Genomic DNA, 24,421 nt, shown 5'->3' with positions numbered 1-24,421 from the left:
AGGAGCGTCTGGTGGGTTTGAACTGCTGACCTTTTGGTTAGCAGCCAAGCTCTTACCCACTGTGCTGCCAGGGCTCCTTCTGTATTCCTATAAGCTTTCTTAAATTTTTTCAGACTTACCCCTCAGTTTCGTTATCTGTGAACGGGGAATAACGTTCCTTTTAAGGGTGTCTGTAAAACACTTCGCACCATGGCTGGCGTGGGGTAGATGCTCAGTAACTGCTGCCTCCTTTCATGCTCTTGGAATGACTCTTTGTCACTTCATCTAAAAAAAAAAAAGAAAGAAAAGGGACATTATTGGCATTCTAAAAGATTCTGCAATTGACAAAAGGTTCACTACAGGGTTCTCTCAATAATAAAGCAGTATATTTAAAGTAAAATTTCATTTCCACATAACTTTAAAGACGCTTCTAAAGGTACTGGGTGTCACATCCGTGGCACGGGGCTGATCCTCCAACTTTTTGCTGCTTCCTAGAACTTGATGTCAGCGTAGCTATTCCATGTCAATGCAGCTACTCAATGTCACTGCAGCCATTTGCACTGTCCTTAGGATGGGATGGGCCTGAACTTTTTAAAACGAAAACCTCTCCTGTATCCTCCCAGACGAATTTTAAGATAGTAAGAATCTGCTACAGAAAATACAGAATTGGAAGACAACGTTCTTTCACTTCACCTTCAAAGTGGCTTCCCTTAACCAACTCTTCAGTTTTCCACGTACCTAAAAAGGGGCCTCAAATCCTATTCCCTCCAGCTTGTGAAACAGGTTTAATGTGGGTTTAATTATTTCCACTATATCAGCACGTTTTAAGTTTTATCAGAAAGTAAGTGGTCTGATGGACTTATTACTGCTAGTAGTGATTTCTAAAATGACTCTGTTTTTTTTTTATGTGATAATTATCTCAGAAAATTCTAAGCATCTTGAGGGCTTTTGATTTTGTTGGGGGTGTTTTCCCAGCCCCTAGCACTTTCAAGGTGTCCAATTAAAAAGAAAATAAATGGAATTAATAAAATGTACAGAATAGGTCATCGCCGCCCAGGTCATTGTCTAATAATCTTCACAAAGACCTGGACAAGCAGAGCCCAATAATCTACTTAAGTCTGCTTAGAGCAATTTGTTGGATCCTCAACACCTGTTGAGTGTTGAGACATTATCTTACTGCGCCTACTCTGGAGGACACTGGCCCAACCTTCCTCTTGTCCTCCCTCCCTCTCTGCCTTTCTTCCTCTCCTCTTTCTTCCTTCTAAAAATATTGATTGAGAGCCTTTGCCTGCCAAGCTCTGTGCTTAGCACTAGGGATCCACTGGTGGGGGGATAGCCATTAATCAAATAATAAATAACGTTCACTGACAGGCGTAGGATTACAAATTGCAATAGGAGCCATGAAGGCTGACAGTTCAGTGACGGATATGATCTAGTCTGGTGTTAGGGGACAGCTTTTCTGGATTGAGCTGTGCAGAACAATTCGGTCTTAAGGGAAGAGTGAAGGTTCCAGGCAGCAGAAACAGCATGTGCAAAGGCCCTGTCGTGTTGAAAATAATGATACCCTAGAGAAAATGAAGGAAGGATGTTATTGCTGGATCAGACAGACTAAAAAGAGGGAGTCGGGGAGGATGGCTCTGGTAAGGTCAGTGAGGCCAGAGACACAGGGCTTATACTCAAGATTTTGACCTTTAGCTTAAGAACAATGGGAAGCCACTAAAGGGTCCCAAGGGAGAGTCTGGGGTCCAAGAACTGTGCTAGTGACTGATACATCTCCATGTGTCTCTGCAGGAGCGATGCAGTCATACACGTGGTCCCTAACGTACACAGTGACGACGGCTGCTGGGTCCCCAGCTGAAAACTCCCAACAGCTGCCCTGTATGAGAAGTACGCATGTGCCTTCTTCCTCCGTCACACACAGGATACCAGTATATCCCCACAGAGAGGAGCACGGGTAGGTGACCTTGCTGGGATGTTGCCCTACTTTTAAATTTGATTTGCTCAGCAGTTGTTTTCTCCAAGGACAGGGAGAACGCTACCCTTTGTCCACTGGGTTCTCAGCGCTGTACCGTGTGTCACTGCCGCATGAGCCCCACAACAACCATGTCAGGTCAGTGTTGTTGTTGTCATATGCCGTCGAGTCATCCTGACTCATAATGACCCTGTAGGACAAAGTAGAACTGCCCCGTAGGGTTTCCAAGGAGCAGCAGGTGGATTAGAACTGCTGACCTTTTGGTTAGCTGCCATAGCTCGCTGTAGCTCTTAACAACTGTGCCACCAGGGCTCTGAGGTCTGTGTTAGCAACCCCATTTTACAGATGAGGAAATTGAGACTAGGTTGATTAACTTAAGTTGCCTGAGGTCACACAGCTGGTAGATGGTGGGGCCCAGACCAAACTGAAGGTCTCTGACTCCAAAGCCCACGTTCTCTCCTCCTCACTCCTTTAAAGCCTCAGTACAAAGTTCCCTCTCAGCAGTCCTCCCGGGAGGGCTCTTTGTCCACTTTGAAGCCTTGATCGTAGGTCTTAGTCTTCTATGACTCCGTTTGGTGCAGGGGTTCCCAACCTGAGGGCTGGAGGTCCCTGGAAGGCTGCAGCTGTTAATGGGGTTTAGTGGTGCTTTGTACCCTGAATAAACAACTCATTTGTTTTTCCTGTATTTAAAAAAAAAAAAATTACATAGTAATGTTTCTGTGATGAACAAATCGCAAATCCATTGAAAAGTTCTACCTGACTCACAGTAACTTTTTACTCTTACTTTTTTTTTATTCTCTTTATCAAAAGACACTAAAGATGTCTAGTACGCAGTGCTCTAAAAAGGCTTGTGCTGTTTCAAAGGGCCCCTGTTCTCAAGAATGTGGCTCCGCCGTGAGGGCCCAGTGATCCTCATCTGCAGCCACTCACAAGCCAGCTTCCAACAGGCGGGCCTGTCAGGTCACAGGAGGATGGAAGGAGGACCTCCCAGGGGCCCTTGCAAACACAGGTGGCCAGCACAATGAGGCCAGGTGCTGACACTGAAGGAGGGCGCAGGCCTGGCTATGGACGCGTTGCCACAGGTTCCGCTGCCTCCAAGCTGTCAATAGGGCAGCCGTTCTTTCCGCAGGGGGCATTTTTATTTTCCCACACATTTAGGATGGATTTTGAAAATGGTTTCAGAGAGCTTTTTGGTTCTGCAGGAATGGCAGAATAGACACCCATGTGGGGTCATAGGTCAGCATCTTTGCTGTAAAGTTATCAAGAAGAACACTGATAATAACCCAAAACCCACTGCCATCGAGTCGATCCCGACTCATAGAGATCCTGTAGGACAGAGTAGAACTGCCTCATAAGGTTTCCAAGGCTGTAAATCTTTACAGAAGCAGGCTGCCACATCTTTCTCCTGCAGAGCGGCTGGTGGGTTCGAACTGCCAACCTTTCAGTTAGCAGCCAGGTGCTTAACCGTTGTACTACCAGGGCTTGTCCCTAGAATAAACATGTGCAGTATTTTCACAGATGTGAGAAACAAGGTTGTGAGTAGCCCAAGGTCACAGAGCTAGTAATTGGTGGATCAACCCATGCCATGGCACTTTCCCCAGGAGAGAGTTTACAGAAACACATGGCATTCTTCCCCATAATGGAGAAGCAGAGGCCTGCATAATAAGAAAGCAGAAATCCCAAAGTAACTTTGTTTTCTCTCATTTGACTTCAGGATACAGAATGGGGCCTTTTAACACCACAGGACCAGAGGTTTCCATGGTTAATTATGTTTTGCTCAGGGCTACCCAGTATTCCCTGAGCTCCCGCTGGGTGGTGAGGGAGGGTGCTGTGCTCAGAATATGCTGAGGGGAGAAGGAAATCAACCTGGGATCAAAGACTTGGCCCAACAGAGCCACAGAGAAGAGAAGGTAAATATCAAAAGTAGACAGGGCTTAAGAAAGGAGAAAAATGAAAAAAAAGAAAAGAAAGGAAAAAAATAACAGACGAGGTTGATTTTTAAAGGTGCAAACTGATTTGTTCTCCCTGCTGTTACTCACAAAATGCAATGTGCTTGATGCCTTTTAGATACACGGGAAGCTATAACTATGGGAGCTATGGCAACCAGCATCCTCACCCAATGCAGAGCCAGTATCCCGCCTTGCCTCACGACACAGCCATCTCTGGGCCACTCCACTACTCCCCTTACCACAGGAGCTCTGCACAGGTGAGTTGGTGGTCCTGCTTGCCTGCTCAGGCCTTGGAGTGCTTGACACCAAGTCCTGGCAATTTAACAGCATTAATAAGTACCTTCTGTGTACTGTGTGTGCAGCCTGTGTGCCACCAAGGAAAGGATGATATTTTTATCCGTGCCATTTCTACTCTCCCGGGGCTGGCCCATAGTAAGCGCTCACCCAGGGTTCCTGTTCCACTTCTCAGGCACCTGGATGCTAAACAGTGCTCTTTTTTTTTCCCTCCTCTCCTTCACCCCTCTAATCTCAGGAGCTAGTCAGTCACAATGCCTGTTGCCTTTTTTTTGGGCAGCCACCCTCAGATTGGACCTTTTTTCTCCTTTTCAACCACCATCCTCCTGGTGCAAACCCTCATCAAGTCCTGTCAGGACGATTATCTTGGTATCGTTCTAACTGCTCTCTCAGTCCTCCACGTCTGTTCCTTGTGAGTCCACCCAACACATATAATCTTACCAGAAGCCGCCTCCTGAAACGGACCTTTTATCAGATCACGCTTAGGCCACAGGTCTCCTCTGGTGCCTTGCTAACAAACGTAATGGCCTGTGATGAATGGAAGTTGTGGTTGCATCTGTCACACCAGCTCTGGCCATTCTATTTGTCTTGGACACTTTTCCTGTACATTAGCCCCCAAATATAACTGGTCACCAGTGCCATTCAGTTCTGCATCCTAAATGTCTCTGAGCCTCAGCTAAGGCCTTTATCACTTCTAACCTAGAAGAGGACAGAAGCCCTCCAGTTGGCCTTCATGTCTCTAAACTTGCCCCGTCTCTGGTCTACCTGCTACACTGCAGCTGGAGGAATCTTTGGGGGGAGTGACTTCTGGCCGTGTCACTCTCCCTCACTGGCTCCCTATTGCTTTCAGGGCCAAGTTCAATTCCTTCGCATGTCCCTCAAGAATCATTACCATCACCTCTACCTGCTTTTCTGGACTGTCCGCTTGGCTCCCACTCTTTGCCCCAGCCATGCCAACCCACATGCAGTTCCCCTGCAGGTACCAAGTTCCCCCGTCTTTGCAGATGCTGTTCCCTCTACCTGGGACTCTCTTCCGCAACCTCTTCTGCTTGTCGTGCAGGACAAACATTTCACCGTCTCCGTGGCATTTCCCGACACCACCCCCTTCCTTCTGGAGGACTTTATTAGGTGGCACTCCTCATTCCTCCCATGGCCTCCTGGGCTTTCCTGTACTGGTAGCGCTTCACACACCCTGCTACCATCACGGACTTTTTGGGCCTGACTCCTGCAGGAAGCTGCAAGATGCTTGAAGGCAAAGATTAAGTGTAGCATCCCCAGGTTACAGGACATGGCACCTATCAGAAAAGCAGATCGAACTTTTAGTGAGCGTTTGCCACGTGCCAGGCTCTGTGCTGAGCATTTTCCACAACCTCACAGTAACCCTTGAAGAGGAAGTAAGGCTCAGGGAGGTTCCATAACTTGCCCAAGGATTTGAACCCAGGCAGTGTGACCCTGTCCAGGCTTGTAAGCACCCCGCTCTGTCACCTCTCATATGCAGGCATGCAGTAAGTGTTTATTAAGAGAATAAATGGGAGGAGGGTCAGTATAAATAGAACACTGTGGTGTGCCAGGCACACTCATGCCATTTTGCATGCGCAGGGCAGCATACAAGGTTTTTGAGCCAAGCAGTGGCCAGCTCAGAGCTACGCTTAACACAGCATGCTCTTATGGCAATCATAGGATGAACTAGAAAGGGGAGCAGGTGGCAGCAGGGAGCTCTGCTACAAAGCACTTGCACATGTCTAGGAGAGAGATGGCAGGACCTAAGCTAGAGTGGAGGCCACAATTACATCAGCTCCCTCAGTACCTTGGAGGGAGGATACCAAGGAGAATGTACCCACAACACACCAGGCACTGGGGGCAAACAGGCGTCTGTTTTGATTTCCATCTGCAATACCAAGGGGAGCCCTGGTATACTCCCCAGACAGGCCACAAAGTTGACTCCACTAAATCATCACCTAGGGCATTCATTAAAGGTCTCCAACTACATCATACAGACATGCCAGTTCCGTAGGCAGTGCGTCTCTTGGGAGTAGAGTCTGTGCTCCTCTCTGTGATCTCTTGACTTAGAACTCCTCTTCTGGGCTGGGTCACACTTAACACAGTCTACGCAGCTCATCCATCCATCCATCTACCCATCCATCCATCCATTCCTCAAATGATCATTGGGTGCCAGTATGTGGCAAGCAGTGATCCAGCTTCCAGAAATACACCAGAGAATGAGACAGACAGCATGCTGGCTTTTGAAAAGCTTATCCTCCAGTGGGAGCCAATATTCTAGCGAGATCAAACTAAGACGGAGCACGAAAGCCACATCGGCTGGCACTATCTTCCCTCTTTCTTTACTTCCTCACCCTTCCTCAGGAATTCCCAGAAGCTGGCTTTCTGGGGTGATTTTTTAAGCCACTGCCATAAAAAGAAACCAAGGTCTTCTAAAGCTCTGTGTCATCCCTAGAAAATCAAAGATAGGCCTGCAGCCTCTGCTATGGAAGCCACAGCTGTTCCCAACTGGAACGCAATCATGTAATGGCTGGCCTCAGTAGACTGAATGAAATCCCATCAGGGAGCCTTCTGAATCCAGACTTCGTGCGAGAGGCAGGAGGGTCCTCAGCTGGCCTCTTCACCGCCATGCCCTGTGGCCTTTAGACATGGTCCTTTGATATTTCGCCTAACACACACGCACTCTCTCTCTGCACTTCATGGTTTATGCCTTAGTTCCCATTTGCAAAGACGGGTGGGGACCCGCAAAGACGGGTAGGGAGAAGTTAATTATATGGCGCCTAGACTCAGGGAGACAGTGAGGTCAGTGCTCAAAACGTACCTTTTTTGGGAAAAGTACTGTCTAAATACAAAGTGGAGCCCTGGTGGCGTAGTGGGTAAGAGTTTGGCTGCTAACCAAAAGGTCAGCAGTTCGAATCCACCAGCCACTCTTTGGAAATCCTATGGGGCAGTTCTACTCTGTCCTATAAGGCTTCTGTGAGTCGGAACCGACTCAACAGCAACAGGCAAGGGGTTAAAGACAAAGCATCCTTTGTCTTATTTTTCATTAATATGTAAGCGTCAAGCGCTGTTCTAGGCACTTTGAAATACACGGACTCGTTTGGTTCTCGTGACAACATTGTGAAGAAGGCATTTTTCTCCTGTTTTTAAAGTTGAGGAAACAGGTTCAGAAGGTAATATGCCCCAGATCCTACATCCGCCAAGTGGCAAAACAGACTCGTGCAAATTCTCCAACTCTAAGCCCCATGTCCTTGGCACTGAATACTATCCAGGTATGTGTTTAGGAGGGTGGGAGGTAAACTGAAGAGGTTACTGCCACTAGTCTGAGTAAGTTTCAAATGACTAAAGGATCACCATGCAAAATGCCTTGTTTCTTTCCTTTATTGGCATGTTGGCTTAAGGGTGAGCATATAGGAGAAAATCCACTGCAGAGCTAATTAGTTTCAGCTTTCCAGGGCAGAAGTCAAGCTGTTCCAAACCAGGGTACTGAATATCGTATTTCTCTGTATGAGAGTCACTGGGGAAAAGGTCAGTCTGAATTGAAGAGAAATCTCAATCACAGAATACGGTAAAGGAAATGCAGTAGGTCATCAGCACCAGAGTTACTGAAACTAATGTCTGCAAATAAGTGCTCGACCGGCTTGCCTTGGCGAATGGATGCCCTACATCCAGGCCGTGCAGTTACTGTAGGCATCACACCAGTTAAATGCTCAAAAGAATTTTATATCACCTGTCTTTGGACATGGAAGTATGGCATGCCCTTGTTTATGCTACTTACTTGCAGAACACATGCTTTCTTCCTGGGTAACACGAAGGTAAACCTCCCAACCCTGCCTGAGTTCTCATGATTTCTGAATTAGTGAGTCCAGATGAATGAGGTTTCACAGTGTTAGGTTTGAATTATTTCAGAAAAACACTCTTCTTGCAACTCTGCTGCCCTTGTTCACATCAAAGTAACTGAACAAGGGATGGTGTCAGCTGCCCCTTCCCAGGCTCCCCATTCCCACGCCCTGACCAAAAACAGAAAACAAACCAGACCAAATACATGGTGCAGAATACCTCTGAAGCACATTCAACCTGTGTTCTTGGAGCCTCTACTCTGTCAGCAGCCATGAATGTGAGCTGGGGCCCTCAGGCTCGAAAACCATTTGGTCAACCAGAAGCTGTGTAGCTAGACATGCACTTTTAGTAAACCAGAAGAAAATAAGCTATTCTTTCATTTTTATCTCTATGGCCAAGGCTCAGCCTTGCCAGCCAATCACATAGATCTCATAGAATCTCTAGCTGCTAGGCTCAAACCAGCCTGGGGCCTATGGGTCCTCAACCTCAGAGACTCAATGACAGCTACAGAGTTCTGTAGGGTGCTCCACTTTGGGATAGCATCCTGGGCAAAAAGGAATAAAAATCAGTCCACCAGAGTGGTGTAAAACCTCTGACTGTAGAGTTCAGCTGGGTTCAAATCCCAGGTCTGCCTCTGATTAGTTCTGTGCCTCGATTTCCTCATCTGAAAAATGGAGATAATTATATAGTACCTATTTCATAGGACTGTTTTGAGGGTTAAGAAAATTAATAAAGGTTAGAACGGGGCCTGGCTCCTAGTTCACTCTAGTTGTTACATATCGTTATCATCTTGTAACACCACAGTTACAGCTCTGAAGGCAGGAATCGAGTCCTTTGCTTCTCGCCATGATATTCTCAGCACCGAGCGCATAGCACAGGGCTTGGCCCTTAGTGGGTACTCAGTAAAAGCTTTTCAGTTAAATGGATGAATGGATTAAATAAACAGACCAATATTACGGAGCTAGCCGTGGACCGGGAGTTGGGAAGCCTGTTCTGTAGTCCTTCTTCTGATACTAAGTTGATGTGAGACCTCCAAGAGGTCATCTCCCCTCTTTTGACCTCAGTTCCGTCATCTGTAAACCGAGGGGCTCAAACCAAACGATGAATCACCAAGGCTCTTCCCATCATTAGTGGCCCATGATCCTGTGACTCTGAGAAGAATATTCATAATAGCTAACACATTTGGAATACTAAGAGTTCTAAGTGTTTCACACGTAATACCTCAATTAATCCTGACCCTAAAAGCTCAACAGAGTGGATTCTCTGACAAAGATTTTTTTGGGAGAGGGGCTACTTCCTGTTCCAGAAAGGGCTAAGAGGAAGCCTGCCTGGGGGAAGCCCAGTGGCAGTACCTCGGGTGCGGTGAGAGCCGCCTTTCAGAGGAAAACAGTTTGTGTCCCTAACTGGGCCACCTTTCACCCCTTGCCCAAGTAACAGCCCACTGGGCAAGGGTCAGGGATAAAGGGTTCATTCTTCCTTGTCCAAGTGTAGGGAAGTCAGCCCTTGGTGTGGGGAGTTGTTTCTTAAAATGGAACTTCCTATTATGGTTCCAAAGAGGCCCAGAGTCAGTCCCAGCTGAGATGGACATAAGCCATAGTCACAGGAAGAAACCTTTGACTACACACACACGCGCGCGCGCGCGCGCACACACACACAGACACCACACACCTCATACCACACACACGTAACACTGCATGCACCTCTCTCTAGGGGTAGGAACTGATGACTTTTCTCCATCTAAACATCAGTATCAACAGCATGTGATCTGACCCAGAGAGTGCTAATTTCCTGCTGTGGGTCCTCAACAAAAAGTGCCTTTATTCCGGGCTGAGCTCTCTGGACCCCAAGGTTTGCACCCAGCATGCTGAAGGACTGTACATGAAACCGGATGTGAAGTGTGAAAATGAGGCTGGTGCCACGGGCCAGCCTCAGCCCACTCTGGCCAGACTAAATAGAAGCTTCATTGGTGGTGTTAATCACCAGGCCAAGGCCAGCAAGTCCTTCAGCCATCTCTCTCTCTCAATGGTCTCTTCACCACTGGGGAAAACAAGTCACTGACTCATTTGCAATTAGCTGACCTAACAGGACAGACTTTTCCATGCCGGATTCTGTGCTAACAGAATTTTATTGTCACATTGAAGATATTTTGAGCTGGTCTCATTTCCAGGCAATTACTCTTTTGAGCCTGTGACACAGCCCCTGGGCACAGCTGCATCGAGGGTCCTTGACTAGGCACAAAAGCCACACTCTCTTTCTATGGCAAGGAAGCACCAAGTCCATACTGTGACATCTTACCTATACAAGCCAAGCCAAGTGAGGACTCTGTCAGAAGCAGCAGTTTCGGGGTAGGTCAGATTCCTAAAACGGGGAGGAGGGAGCTTAATGAAGGAAGAGTGACAGAGACTAAAGTTTAGTAGGCTGGGTCTCCAAAAAGAAAAAGAAGTGCTCTTCTTCCTCTCTGTAATTTAGGTCATGCCTAAGGAGCCCTGGTGGCCAACAGTTAAGTGCTCAGCTGCTAACCGAAAGGTAGGCACCCACCCAGCAGCTCCACAGGAGAAAGACCTGGTGATCTGTTACTGTAAAGACTACAGCCTAGAAAATCCTATGAGGCAGTTCTACTTTCACATAGGGTCACTGTGAGTCGAAATCGACTCTACGGTACCTAACCACAACAACGGTCATGTCTAGTTTGTATCAGTCAGACTGATATGGAGAAAAAGTGCTGCTGTGGGACTGGGTTCTTGTGCCAGCTCTTCCACTCATTTGCTATGTGACTTTGGACAGGACATTTTACCTCATGGGGCCTAGTGTTTTGATCTATACAACACAGGATTGGATTACAAAATACCTAAGCTTCGTTTTGGAGCCCCTGGGTACTACAAAAGGTTACTGTGCTAACTGAAAGGTTGGAGGTTAGAATCCACCCAGAAGTACCTCAGAAGAAAGGCCTGGCAATCTATTTCCAAAAACTCAGCCATGGGAAACCCTATGGAGCATAGTTCTACTCTGACACACAAGGGGTCACCATGAGTTGGAATAGACTCAATAGGCCCTGGTACTGGTAAGCTTCTTTCTAGTGGTAACATTCCAATATTTATTCACCAAATAGTTATTTAGCACCTGCTTGGTGCCAGGCACTATTCCAGATATGGGGAATATGGCGGTGAGCATGACCAAGCCCTGTCAGGAGCTTATGAATATAAGCTAGTGGAAGGAGACAGCTACCAAGCAGGATGGTGTGATCCTGACCTGAGGGAAGCGGGTTAGGGTTAGGGTCTGGGTTACCATTTTCTACTTGTGCATCTTCCAGGACTTCCGTGAATGTGAACTAAAAAGAAACAAGTTCCCTGAATGACAGGCACTAATAAGAACCTTAGAGTCTGGTGAAGGGTGGAGTGTTTAGTTTCTTGAGATAGAATGTACAAGGGAAGTCTCACTGAGGCGGTGGTATTTGAGCTGAGACCTGAAGAATGATAAAAAGTCAGGTCAGGCATGCAAGGAGCTGGGACTAGCAGTGGTGGGAAGGGCACCAGGGAGAGGGAACAGGTAGGGCAAAATGCCCTGAAAGGGAAACCAGCTTGGCAGGTTATAGGACCAGAAAGGAGGCTTCTGTGCCACGGGCTGAGAGGGCATGTGCCCGGGGAAGCTGACTTTAGAGAATATCAGGAGGGGAATGCAACTTGTAATAATTAATATTAATGTAATCTGTTTAATACATCTGGGATCTTTTTCTTGGTCAGGACTCAGTATTAGCATGGTCTCCTTACAATTTAGAGCAGGCCCTGGACAGGAATCCCACTGCTCAGGTCTGAGGGCCTGCCACAGCAGTCCCATAAAGAGCATCCTATAGCTTCCTCTAGTGCATAGCACATGGGATCCACTGAAGTGCTTCTGAGCTGACTTAGGGGTTATGAAAGCCTCAGTGTGCTTGTCCATAGTCTCCTTGGCAACAGCCCTTGGTGCCTTCTCTCTTGAATTCCCAGATACCACCTACACCCTTCTCCCTCCTTCCTGGCTTTTTTCTTTTTTGACTTGTAAGGCACTTTGCCATGTAAGGCATGCTGTCCTATCTGGGAAAAAACAACCCTCACTACTAGAGATTGGGTCCCTCTTTCCTGACCTATGAATAGCTAGTTTTCCTGGCATGCCTCAGGCCTGACAGCCTTTCCCTGTGCCCTTTGGGCTCCACTCAAAGACGCAGAGCAGTTCCCCTTGGCCACCTGGAGCACAGGGAGCATCCATTGTTGTCATTACCCCTTTCTCTGCTGTCTAGGCTTCAGCCTGTCTGTCTCCCTCACAGGAGGCACCCTCCCACCTAATCCCTCAGGGCTCCACTCTCCAACTGTCAGGGAAGACAGATGGGGAGCAGAAGAATTCACACACTCACACACACACTCTTCTCCCCTGCTCGTGGCCTGTCCTTGTTGATTGGCTCCCCTCCTTGCGGGGTGGCCCTTAGCACAGCAAGGATATCTTTGTGCTGACTGGCCTGCAAACTAGGAGGTCTCAAAGGGAGTCCACAGCTCCTCTTCTTCCTTTGCTCTGATTGTACCACAAGGGGTTCATTTGCATAGCTGTCTGGGTAACAGAAAAGAATGTAAAAGAAGCAGCACCTCAGAAGCACTTCTCATATTCCTAATCCTTTCTAGAACTGCTTGCTCTCTTCTTGGGGCTACTAACACCTGTTCTTTGGACCTGCACGAAAGAACCCCTCTCTCCCCCTTTCAACTGACTTATCTTGGCTCCTTCCTCCACATTCACATCTAGCCCAATAATTTACCGTTTCCTATTTGTGTATCTTCCAGGACTTCAGTGACTGTGAACTAAAAAGAAATATGTTCTCTAAGTGATAGGCACTAATAATAACCTTCAAGTCTGTTGACTTGCTTCCTCTTCAAAAGCCTGCTTTTAGGCAGCAGTTCATAATTGTACTCAACTGTAAAATGCTATTTTTAATAATGCCATTGTGTTTAATTTGGCAGTACTGTTCCGTTGAGTCGATGGAGTGGGACCTATCACATCTCGATAATTAACTATAAGACTCACAACCACCCATCCATATCCACCTGGACATGCTTGCACCCGTGTGTGTGCATGCGTGCACACACACACACGTATACACATTCTTCTGTATTCCTACTGGGCTATTTCTTCTTTTGGGTTTGATTTCCCAAGACATTCCTGATTAGGAGCACAAAGCCAATATTGCTGCTTGAGTGAGCACCGGCCCAACTCTGGCTCAGAAATCCTTTGCATTTCTGCTCTTGATTGCTTTCCTAGATCAAGGTTCAGTCTTGCAGAAGCTCATTGATTTTCTCCCATCAACTCTCATTAATAGCATCTTAAGACATGATTGATGAACGTGACTGATAGTGTGTATGTGCAACATCAAGCTAATTTTAACTTTGTGGACTTTCTTTCCCCTCAACAAGTACCCTTTTAATAGCCCCACTTCCCGGATGGAACCTTGTTTGATGAGCAGTACTCCCAGACTACATCCTACCCCAGTCACTCCCCGATGGCCAGAGGTGCCCACAGCCAACACCTGCTACACAAGCCCGTCTGTGCATTCCACGAGGTATGGAAACTCTAGTGATATGTACACACCCCTGACCACGCGCAGGAATTCTGAGTACGAGCACATGCAACACTTTCCTGGCTTTGCTTACATCAACGGAGAGGCCTCCACAGGATGGGCTAAGTGACTGCTATCATAGGAATCCATATTTAATATTAATAATAATTATTAATAATAATAATAAACCCAACACCCACCCCCAGAAGACTTTTATCTCTACACATCGTTAACTCATGGACTATTCCTAGGCGTCCATTTTCCTAAATGAACGTGAAGCTGGGATTCAATGTGAGGCAAATAAACTTTAGTTCAGAAACAGGGCTCACTAAAAGTCAGTGGGATTGGGTTTCTGTAGCCAAGCCAGACTTGACTGTTTCTATAGAGCACTATCTTGGGCAGGCCAATCTGTGCCTTTTCCTTCTGTTCCATGACTTTGCTTTGTGTTGGCAACCACTCCCAGTAAGCTACTTATCTTCCTGTTGACAAAAGCTCTTTAGTCTCAAAGGATGGATACTGGAGACAGAATCTGGTTTATGTTCTTGGATGGGCACATAATTTACCAAGAACATTCACCTTACCATCTGTCTGTCATCTCACTGTACAATGAACAACCCTCAGACATGTTCTACGCCTCCCTTCTTCCTGGTGGTGTCATCACCGCTTCCTGGAGCACCAGGGAAAAGTGGGGATGCTGGGAAGCTATGTTAAGCTTGTGTCTGTCACAAGTACCTGCATTGTCTTGGAATGTAAGCACTGTCTTGAGAGAAGGAAGAGGCCTGTTCTGTATTGCCTTAAGTTGATTGAGGTTTGTAGGGGACAGGTTCTTCTACATACAAGTATTTTTCCTAAGTTTGCACAATGGCTTGTGTCAGCAAAAGGCAGAAGAGGGGTTTTGGAGTTCTTTGAGAATGTGGATTTATGGCATTGAGTATCAGACTCAGCTTTGCTGTAATAACTTTGTGAAACTGAATGGACCAAACTTACTTGCCAAGCACCAAGTGTGAAAACGACTTTCATGGTTCCTTCATAAGACTATAATAATTTCCGACACTTTGATAGAGGAAAAAAAAAAAAAATTCAAAGCTGTGCCTTTGAGCTTATACTATACTGTGTATGTGTGGAAATAAAAAATGTATTGTACTTTTGGAAAATTTTTTCGTAGGCATTTTTCTGTCAGATTTGTAGCAATTCGTGAGGTTTGTTAGAGATTAACATAGGTTTTCTTTCTGTATTATAAAATGCACCAAGCAATTATGGTGGACCTATTACCCTATGGGTAAGAAATAAATGGAAATATGTCATCGGATGTTTTAGCAATTGTTCTGTAAATAAAATCTTTGATCGCACCACTCAGTGTGATAATCATGTCTACAGCTAAAATGGAAATAGTTTTATCTGTACAGTTGTGCAAGATATGAAATGGTTTCACACTCAAATAAAAAGGTATTGAAATGACCTGTTTTCTTCATTTTCATTTTGCATTTGATAGGACCTCCAGGTGTGTGGGTGTGTGCGTATGTGTGTGTGTGTAATATTAATAACATTCTGAATACTTAGGACGTAACGAGGCAAAACAAAACTAAGTAGTCTTGTGCTTCTCCAGCTTCCCATCATCTCATCATAAAACAATTACTAAAATTTGGATAGGCCACACATTAAGTATAAGGTTGCCATGAGTTAGAATCGACTCGACGGCAACAGGTTTGGTTTTTTAGTTTTATAAAGCCTATAGCTTGACTGAGATTTATAGGGGCTCAGTTCTTGAACCTATACAGATTTGTCCTAAGTCTGCACAACAGTTAGTGGTAGTAGAAGTTAGGAACCTTTCAGCTCTTACAGGGATTATCGTTCTTGAATACCCGCACCATTTAGAAGTCCCCTGGAACTTAGTTCATCGTGCTTTAATGATCCCTGAGTATAAGGATATTTCAAGTGCAGTGCTTTAAGTGCTGATAAACTTTGGGAACAGAACAGTAATATTACTGATTACTTAGTAAGTGCTAACAAATTATTCTCTGGCACTGTATTTTGATTCTGGGGCTGAGAGGAGTGAGGATATAGAAGCAAAATAATAAGTGTTTCGCCCAAACACTGAGTCTAGGATCTATGAGAGACTCAGAACCACAGATTTCCAGAAATGGCAGGGTGACTATTTTAACTAAAAGGCATGAGAATTTGACAACTCAATTTGCATTCTGAAAGATTTATTTTTAAAGTCAAGCTTCTGCTATTACATAACGTATTTATACCTGAAAATGATTTTAAGATTAAAATTACATGTACATCATACATGCCGTTGGTGGTGGTGGTTGCCGTCGAGTTGATTCTGACTTACGGTGACTCCACGTGTGCAGAGTCGAACCGTTCCCTAGGGTTTTCGAGGCTGTGACCGTTCAGAAGCAGATGACCAGTACTGTCTTCTGAGGCGCCTCTGGGTGGGTCCAAACTGCCAACATTTCAGCTAATAGTTGAGGGCTTTTGCTCCACCCAGGAACTCCTTACATCAAACCCAAAAACCCACTGCGGTCGAGTCGATTCTGACTCACAGCGACCCTATAGGACAGAGTAGAACTGCCCCGTAGAGCTTCCAAGGATGCCTGGCAGATTCAAACTGCCAGCCTTTTGGTTAGCAGCCGTAGCACTTAACCATAGCCGCCCTTAAAAATATTTAGCTATGTTGTTGTTAAAAAAAAAAGTAGGCTGCTGAATTTCACTTTCTGAAGGTAAATTAGTTTGATTTTTCGTCCATGATCTATTAGTTGGGTTCACAGAGAGGACAGTGAGGGAGACGAAGAATGAATGAAATTTCAGATTTAGCCACTGCGTAAGACAAACCTGAGGATGATCAGATCTGTCACTCTCTACGATTCAAAGCAAATGCTCCATAAATGAAACAGTGTAGAAAGTCTGACTTTGACTTACTGAACACAAAAAATTAAGTAATCGCCAAATTCTTTAGCCAGGCAGCAGCAGCATATAACAATACCCATTTACAAGTAACAGCCGTAAGTTCATTAAATGCACAAATCTTTAGGCACAGTCAGCAAGTGCCTAAGTCCTAGAGAATAGAGAGTTCACTCCAGGAACTTTGCAAGGGAGAGAATGCGTGTACCTCCTCACAGTACAACCAAAAAATGAGAGTTATCAGCACCACAGAAGCAAAGGAAGCTCACAGCACAGGGTACCTGTCTCCTGGGAGTGGCGAGTACTACCTCTGCTCCCAGTTGTTCTAAAACCTTCTGCTTCAGAACTGGGAGGGATCTGATTAGCAAAAGGCAACAGCTGCTGTGAGCACATGACTCCCAGGCACCTTCTCTCCCTCTGATGGCTCCTAGCAGGTCACTGTAATGGGCCTGGGCAAAGTTGGCAGCTGGGAGTGGGGCCAGTCACTTGTCAGAGGAAGAACAGAGAAGTCTTGGCAATGAAGGGGCACTCCCCTCTTAGGACTCTTTCTGAAAAGGCCTCTGCCAGCTTGAAACTGGCTGAAGTCAAGAACAGCAGCCAGGACAGCTCACCCACGTTGCAGGCCTGTGGCGTCCTCAGTGTCCACCCTGCTGGGTCCTTTGTCAGGCCCGGGAGTATACCCCAGGTCTGGAGAGAAAGGGAATTGGGGGCCCCTCAGAGATTGCAACCCAGGCACAGGCCAATGAAAATGGGTTTTCACTGAGGAAGCCCGTCCACAGTGGGGGCAGAGAGGGATCGGGAGAGAGCACTGAAGGGGAGCCTTGGCTTCACCACTGTGTGACCTTGAAGGGGTCATCTCCCGGCTCTGGACCTCAAGTGGGAATGTTCTATGACTACGACATTCCAAATTATAGTCTGTGTGCTGATGACCAGGGCTGGCAGATCTGGGTGAGGAAGGTGGGTAGCTCCGGGAAAACAAAGACTGGACTGGCAGCTGGGCCGTGGTTCAGGAAGACAGCCGCAAGATAGAAGGCAACGGCTCCACCAGCTGGTGCGAAAAGTGACTGAGGTTCATGCCCATGAACTCAGCCCATAGATCTGTACCACTGTCACCAAGTTCCTCCCCCTTCCTCTGACCTCGCCCCACCCTCCCTCACGTGACTCTGGATAGTCGTCCTTTGCAATTCTCCCCGCTCCTCAGAATTGTCCTTAATTCACTTTAAAATGAGTTCGGTCAAAATGTTGGAAGCAAATCTGGAGAAGGATAGAGAGCAAAAGCAAAGGGGCTGTTTGTCCTGCCTTCTTGCACCTCTTAAAGGCAGGCTGGCAAGATTTAAAAAGAATTAAATCCTGGGAAGGCGATGATATAAATACCCTCTTTATTACACAGGGACGCCACAGAGAAGGGGCTGCTATTGGTCTCCTGAAGCCTGGGGGAAAGCTCTTTGAAATTTAGTGAGAGGGGAAGCATAGAATTCCGAGGTAGACAAGAGCTAAAGTATGCAAGTCGTCATCCCCTAAAGCTTAAAAAAAACAAAGTTGGATAAATTTATGGGCCATAAAGTGAGAATTGAGGTCAAGTCCTGGCTCCACCAAAGATGCTGTAGAAAAGGCATTCCTGCTCCAAGCAGAACTGGACTCCTTCAGTGGGTCTCAACTCTGGCTGCCCAGTAGAATTACCGAGTCAACTTTTTAAAAATACTGATGTACAGGTCCCACCCACAATGAATAACTGACCTAGAAAGTAACCTGGCCATTAGTATTTTTTTAAGATCCCCAGATGAATCTAGTATGAAGTCAAAGTTAAGAAACACGACCCTTTCCACCTTCAAGTTCTAAGATTCAGGGACTGAATATGTATCCAGGTTTCTTTTTGTAAGGTTCCAGTCTGTCCACAGCAGAGAACTATGCCCTGTGCAAATAGTGGCACTGGCAATAAGCTACACTTACCTTCCCTTAGCTGATAAACCTTTCCCTAAATCTACTATTGAGTTTGCCCTTCAGCCCAGCTCCACTTCACGGCCTGGCTTTCTAACCTGGGGCTTCTCTGCTTCAGCTTCTTGGCAGCCGCCCAAGCCAGGAGGCGAGTCCTTGTGGTTTCCTCTTCTTCTAAGGAGGGTCAGAACCTTTTTTGTGCTTCATCAGCCTCCTCCCTGAAGCTCTTTCTCCATTCCACCTCCTGCACCCCAGCACCCCCCAGGCCTCTCACCCCCATATTTTGCTACTGCTGGTGTAGGTGGGACGGAAGTCGTGGGTCCCAAGAGTTCAGAAAAGAGCCGTTGCTAGGAAAAGAGTGTGGGTGAAGAGAGCTGGTGGGTGGGAGAAATAGGACTCCCCAGTTTGATTCCCCCCTTTGTCATCATAATGCCTCCAGAGCTAAAACCAGCTGTTCAAGAACTATTATGAAAATTAAGGAGGTCTGACCATGACAGCAGGGGTGAGAGAATCAGCTTCAGAATCAGCTCAAGTGCTGATACTTGCTATCAGCTTCCCAATAGCAGAGAAATGCCGCTGAGAGGTTTAGGGTAGTGAATTCTCAAGGGATCGCCAAACTCTGCCCCTGTTATAACAGGGATAATATCCAAAATGTCCTGACACCATGCTACACCTCTATAGAAAGAGTCCACTGCAAAATGTCTTCTTATGAACTGAAACGTAGTCAAGGCAGAAGACAATCTCTAAACGCGGAGTTGGCAACCTCTTTTCTCACCTCATGCTTCTGAGTGATATGTGGCACATTTCTGAACCGGTTCTGCATTTTAATCCATAGAGGCTCCCTCCCATCTATTGCGCCTACTATGGGCCAGGCTAGCGGTCTGGGTGGCACAATGGTTAAGCACTTGGCTGCTTACCGAAAAGTTGGTGGTTCGAACCCACCCAGCGGCTCTGCGGGAGAAAGACGTGGAGATCTGCTCCTGTAAAGAATACAGCCTAGAAAACCCAATGGGGCAGTTCGACTCTGTCACAAGGGGTCTCTACGAGTCGAAACCTACTTGATGGCACCTAACAACACAACGGTATGTGCCAGGCACGTTAGAGTCATCACCTCCACGTCACACAACCTCCGTACAGTGTTAGTGGTATAATCATTTCTGTTTTACAGATGAAGAAAAGAGGCTCTGGGCAGCTTAGTGCCCTGTCCCAGGTGACACAGTAAGTGGCAGAGCTGGGATCTGAAAACAAAACTGCTCAACTCCAGAGTCTGTGCTCCTTCTACTAAGGCACACAGCCTCTTCCTCCTTCCTATTTCTGTTTCCATCCCACCGCCCCGCACCCTCATCCCCCACTTCCTAAGCTGCTTTGCAGGTTTTAAATCCACCTTGACCGTAGCAATAGAGCCTACTGGGATGGGAGAGAGTTTCACAAGTTCTAGGAAATTCCTGCGTGTGCTAAATAAAGGCAATTTCTAAGCTGGGCATGGGATCCTCCCCTACCCCCGAGGTGGCATTCCACTCACTGGAAGATAACGGCGCTACTGGCTTTCCTTCCAGCATTTCCCAGGGTACATACAAACCAATACTTCAACAAGGACCAAGATCGGTCATTCTATAGAGAAACAGGAACAAAAGAAAATCAATAATAATGTCAAAAAAAAAAAAAAAAAACCAGGTCACAGGAGGATTTTTATTACTAGGTTGAAAAAAAGCTCTGCGGGGGAGGTGCAGTGAGCCAAGCATTTACTAGAATGAAGTCACTTGGGGGGGGGTGGACTGGCTACCGCTTGCTGTTAAGGTCACTACCCTTTGACAGCGGTGGCCTCTGACCTCAACAACCCTACAATTCTGTTTTGACTGACCCTGAAGCCCATGAAATTCAGATGTAGGCACTGCCCAAAAGTTGAGATAAAGCTGACTAATATGAAAAGCTCCCGGTATGTGCCCCCAGCTGAAAGGAGCTGGCAGTTCTTTGGTGATACACACAATTTATTCTGTCCTCCTCCTTTCAGGGAAATACTAATCCTTCATAGGCAACTCGAGGGGAAGACTAAAATGTGTTGATGATGAATAACAATAATCCTTTGTCCACTGCTACCTCCTCCTAGGGTTGAATCTTAAGCGTTTAATCAAATGTTGGTAAGTAAATTAGTGCATTACTGCATTGAAGATTTAAAAAGGAAGTGGAGAGAAGCAGGGTTATGAGAACACATTTTCTCTGACACGTGAATGCGTGTGTGTGTACATGTATCTACATGTATGACAGTCACTATCCCCAAACTGTTGTATAGCATGTCAGTGTTAAAGATGTTACAATCACCAACTCCAAGGCTTAAAGACCAAAGCAGTGTGTTGTAATTACTTTCCTGTTGTTAAAAAACAACAGTAACAACAATAACCACCACATTTATGATATTTGTGCATCAATAGAAAAAAGCAACATGACCTTCATCTCTGAATCTTCACAACACCTTGGGGAGAGAGTTTGCATTTTTCATTCTAGTTCAACTAACGCGCCAGGCCTGCTGTGCTGGCCGCTTGGAAAGCCATCTCTTTTAACCCTCATGTCCTCCTGCAATGCAGGTATTATGCTCATTATAGTTGAGAAAATCAAGTTTCAAAGAGGGCAAGAGACTTATCCCTGAACACCCAGAAGTAGAGTTAAGATTCAAACTAGAATCTTCCGGCTTTTAGGTTTTCTCTTGTCAGACAGAAAAAATCGGTTGCCAGTGGGGTTTTCAGGAATTTAACAAACGATCAGCTTTTGAGACTCACACCGTGAGCTGGGACTAAAAACCAGGGTTTCCAATTCCCAGTCCAGGTTCTTTCGCCACATTACAGCACTGCTACCCAAAGCGCTGGGTTTTCCCAAGAGGTGTTGTTTGGATGGGATTCCAAACCAGTGAGATGCAAATGGGTCTGACCCACATTCCAACTCTTGGATAAATAAAAACTCCTCAAGGGTAGAGCCCATTTCGTGTGCATAATTTGAGAGCCCCACTGTGGATGGTCAATCAATATTAAACAACTATAGGTACATTTGCCAAGGACTAACAGCACGGACTCAATTTTCGCAACTGCAGTGCTGGGAATATTACTGAGGAACCTCAGAAAGGTGATGAAAGGCTGGATGAAGTAATATTTTTTAAGCATTTTAAAAAAAGCTTTGAAGTCCTCTAGTACAATTCTAATTTTATATATGAGATCCAGAGATAAAATAATATGCACAAGGATCTGAAGCTGACCACAACAGAAGTTCTCCTGTCTCTCGGTTCTATTTTAACTTTTTGTCCTACGGAACTGCAAGGTAATGTTTTCAGGAATGTCAAGTCTGATTGGCTGGTTATAGAGTTGTCACTGATTATGAAACACCTCTCAGATTTAACTCTTCCTTATCCCACTGACAGAAATCCCCTTTTTCATGCCCTCATTATCCTTGCCTCTAATACCCCTTCTGACCACTTTCCTACACATGGAACCTGAGAAAATCTCAAACGCTATTTCCATTACATTGCTAATGATCACCCAAGCAATGAAAAATTTTAAGTGCCCCAGACACAATTACTATACAGACAAGTTTGAGTAAATGCAATAAATCAACATTTAATTTGGGTGCACTTACCAGAAGCGTTAGTAGTGTGAAGAGAAAGATTTTTCAATTACCCAAGACCACATACTGATTTGCACAACCCCACTTATTACTGTTGTTAGGTGCCATGAAGTCGGTTCCGACTCATAGCAACCCGACGTACAACAGAATGAAACACTGCCCGGTCCTGTGCCGTCCTCACAACTGTGGCTATGTTTGAGCCCACTGTTGCAGCCACTGTGTCAATCCATCTCGTTGAGCGTCTTCCTCTTTTTTGCTGACCCTCTGCTTTACCAAGCACAATGTCCTTCTCCGGGGACTGGTCTGCTTATTGATAGATTTTTCTAAATGATGAACACATACAAATGTGGTTTTATTGTTGTTCTTAAAATCACAAAATTTTAGAACTGAGAAAATATCCGGATCAATCCCTTAATTTATAGCTGAGGGCAATGTGCTTAGGAAGGCTTCACACAGTAGGGTAATGGTGGCCAGGTGACAGGCCAAATCATAAATTAGTAGAGTTGTCTGGACTCCAATCCTTGAGCTATAGCAACTACGCGGAAGAGTTGTTTAGTTTTTAAATGTCTGCTTTCTTCCAAAGAAAATGTATGAAAAGTATCACATTTGGAAGATTTGGATTTTAAAAGCAGTTAGCACCAGGTGTTCTTAAAAGAACTTCAATTTGGCACACTCCAACTAGCCCACTGACACGGTAAGAGGAAATGCCACAGCAGGCTATATCAAAGTCCAAAAATAAATGACTAGTATCTATTTGCAGCCTTTTTCATTGGCCCTAACCTGAAAGTCCACAATATTTTATGCTATCAGAGCCCACAGCACCTCTAGCCCTTGATTATACCACTTACTAGCAGACTTATTGCTTATGCGTAAGCCAATCAACACCCTGAACTTCCCTTTTCTCTGTAAAAATGAAGATAATGACTGTCCTATTGACCTTGCATTTTTCAGCTATTGTAAGGATTCAGTCATAATCTGTGTGGAAGTATTCTGAGAATTGTAAAGCAGTATCCATATATACGTATGGAATTATATTACTATCTCTCAGAGCAATGGTTTGTGAATAAATATTTGTTGTTTTGATTACCCAGGCTGTAAAACCTCGTTCCTTGGTACCATGCCACCCAAGAATCAACAAGAACTGGATACAATGCTGGACTAGAGGCTCTAGTCACTGTAAGTTTCACGTAACTGAACATTCGGGGAGGTACAGTGATGCAGTGGCCCAGGTTTAGCTAGTCTAGGCTCTAGTCCCAGACTCTGCTTTTAACTATTGACTTTGGACAAGTCACTTAGTTTTTTTGGGACCAGAGTCTCGTCAGTGGTCAAAAGATGACTTGAGTTAGAGTCAAAGATCCTTTTGATCTATAAAATCAGAATATTAACGCTTAATTAAAATTACTAAGGTACAATTTCCCAACACATTAATTCATGTGGTTTCACATTTTTTTTAAATAATTTATTTTTTGTTGTTGTTGAGGATACACACAGCAGAACATACACCAATTCAACAATTTCTCCTTGTGCACTTTAGTGACATTGATTACATTCTTCAAGTTGTACAACCATTCTCACCCTCCTTTTCCAAACTGTTCCTCCCCCATTAACATAAACTCACTGGCCCCTAACCTTTCTGTCTACTCTTTAGAGTTCAAGCAAAGCTTACTGATGTTAGCTATTAACCTCCCCAAATAGAAACACTATGGGCTTCCATTTTCGAGATGCTTTAGAATAGGCAGAACTAACTTAGAGCAATGGAAGTTGAACAGTACCTACTTGTGAGTACTGACTAAACAGGAGGCAGGAGCAAGTCTCCTGGGTTGCTGTAAATGTAGTATATCTTGACCTGGGTGGTGGTTTCACATTTTTAAATCTCTTTGTTAGAAGTACAGAATTGTAGTTTAAAAACATAGCCTATTTCTGGTAAATAGACACTTCTAGCACAACACGCGTAAGACCCTTTTTAAAAGAAACAGTCTCTACTGAGGTATTTTATACTTGTTAATATCCTCTCTGGGAGCCCTTGCGCCAAAAATAAATATATGGATACTCAAAAAGCACTGGACACAGAACTGGACACAGAATAGGCAGCCAAATACTTTGTTCTGTTGTAGCTCTGAGTTTGAGTCCCAGTCATGTTACTTAACTCACCTGAGCTTCAGTTTTCTTATCTATAAAGTGGGTCCAATACCTTCCTCAATGATCTATTGAAGTAATGTATATTAAAATGTTTTGTAAACTGTTAAAAACGAATTGCAAGATGCTACCATTCAGGACCGGGCAGTGTTTCATTCTGTTGTGCATAGGGTCATTATGAGTCGGAACCGACTTGATGGCACCTAACAACAACCACCATTACGT

At 45.4% G+C, this 24,421-nt stretch overlaps 1 protein-coding gene across 3 annotated transcripts in view; it reads left to right on the top strand.

Annotated features, from left to right (window-relative positions):
- Positions 1 to 15,589, top strand: part of RFX4 (regulatory factor X4) — a 165,712-nt gene extending 150,123 nt beyond the window's left edge. For all 3 annotated transcript variants that reach the window (XM_064283660.1, XM_023539153.2, XM_003405309.4), the window contains 3 exons: positions 1,771 to 1,933; positions 4,019 to 4,157; positions 13,467 to 15,589. In XM_064283660.1, coding sequence (XP_064139730.1) covers positions 1,771 to 1,933; positions 4,019 to 4,157; positions 13,467 to 13,739 — 575 coding nt within the window. In that variant the 3' untranslated portion in view covers positions 13,740 to 15,589. The remainder of the gene's footprint in view (positions 1 to 1,770; positions 1,934 to 4,018; positions 4,158 to 13,466) is intronic.
- The last annotated feature ends 8,832 nt before the right edge of the window (positions 15,590 to 24,421 follow it).

The sequence above is a fragment of the Loxodonta africana genome, chromosome 4, assembly GCF_030014295.1.
Source record: "Loxodonta africana isolate mLoxAfr1 chromosome 4, mLoxAfr1.hap2, whole genome shotgun sequence".
Taxonomy (NCBI): Eukaryota; Metazoa; Chordata; class Mammalia; order Proboscidea; family Elephantidae; genus Loxodonta; species Loxodonta africana.
Note: the sequence above shows the minus strand (reverse complement) of the source record. Positions and strands in the feature narration are given on the sequence as shown.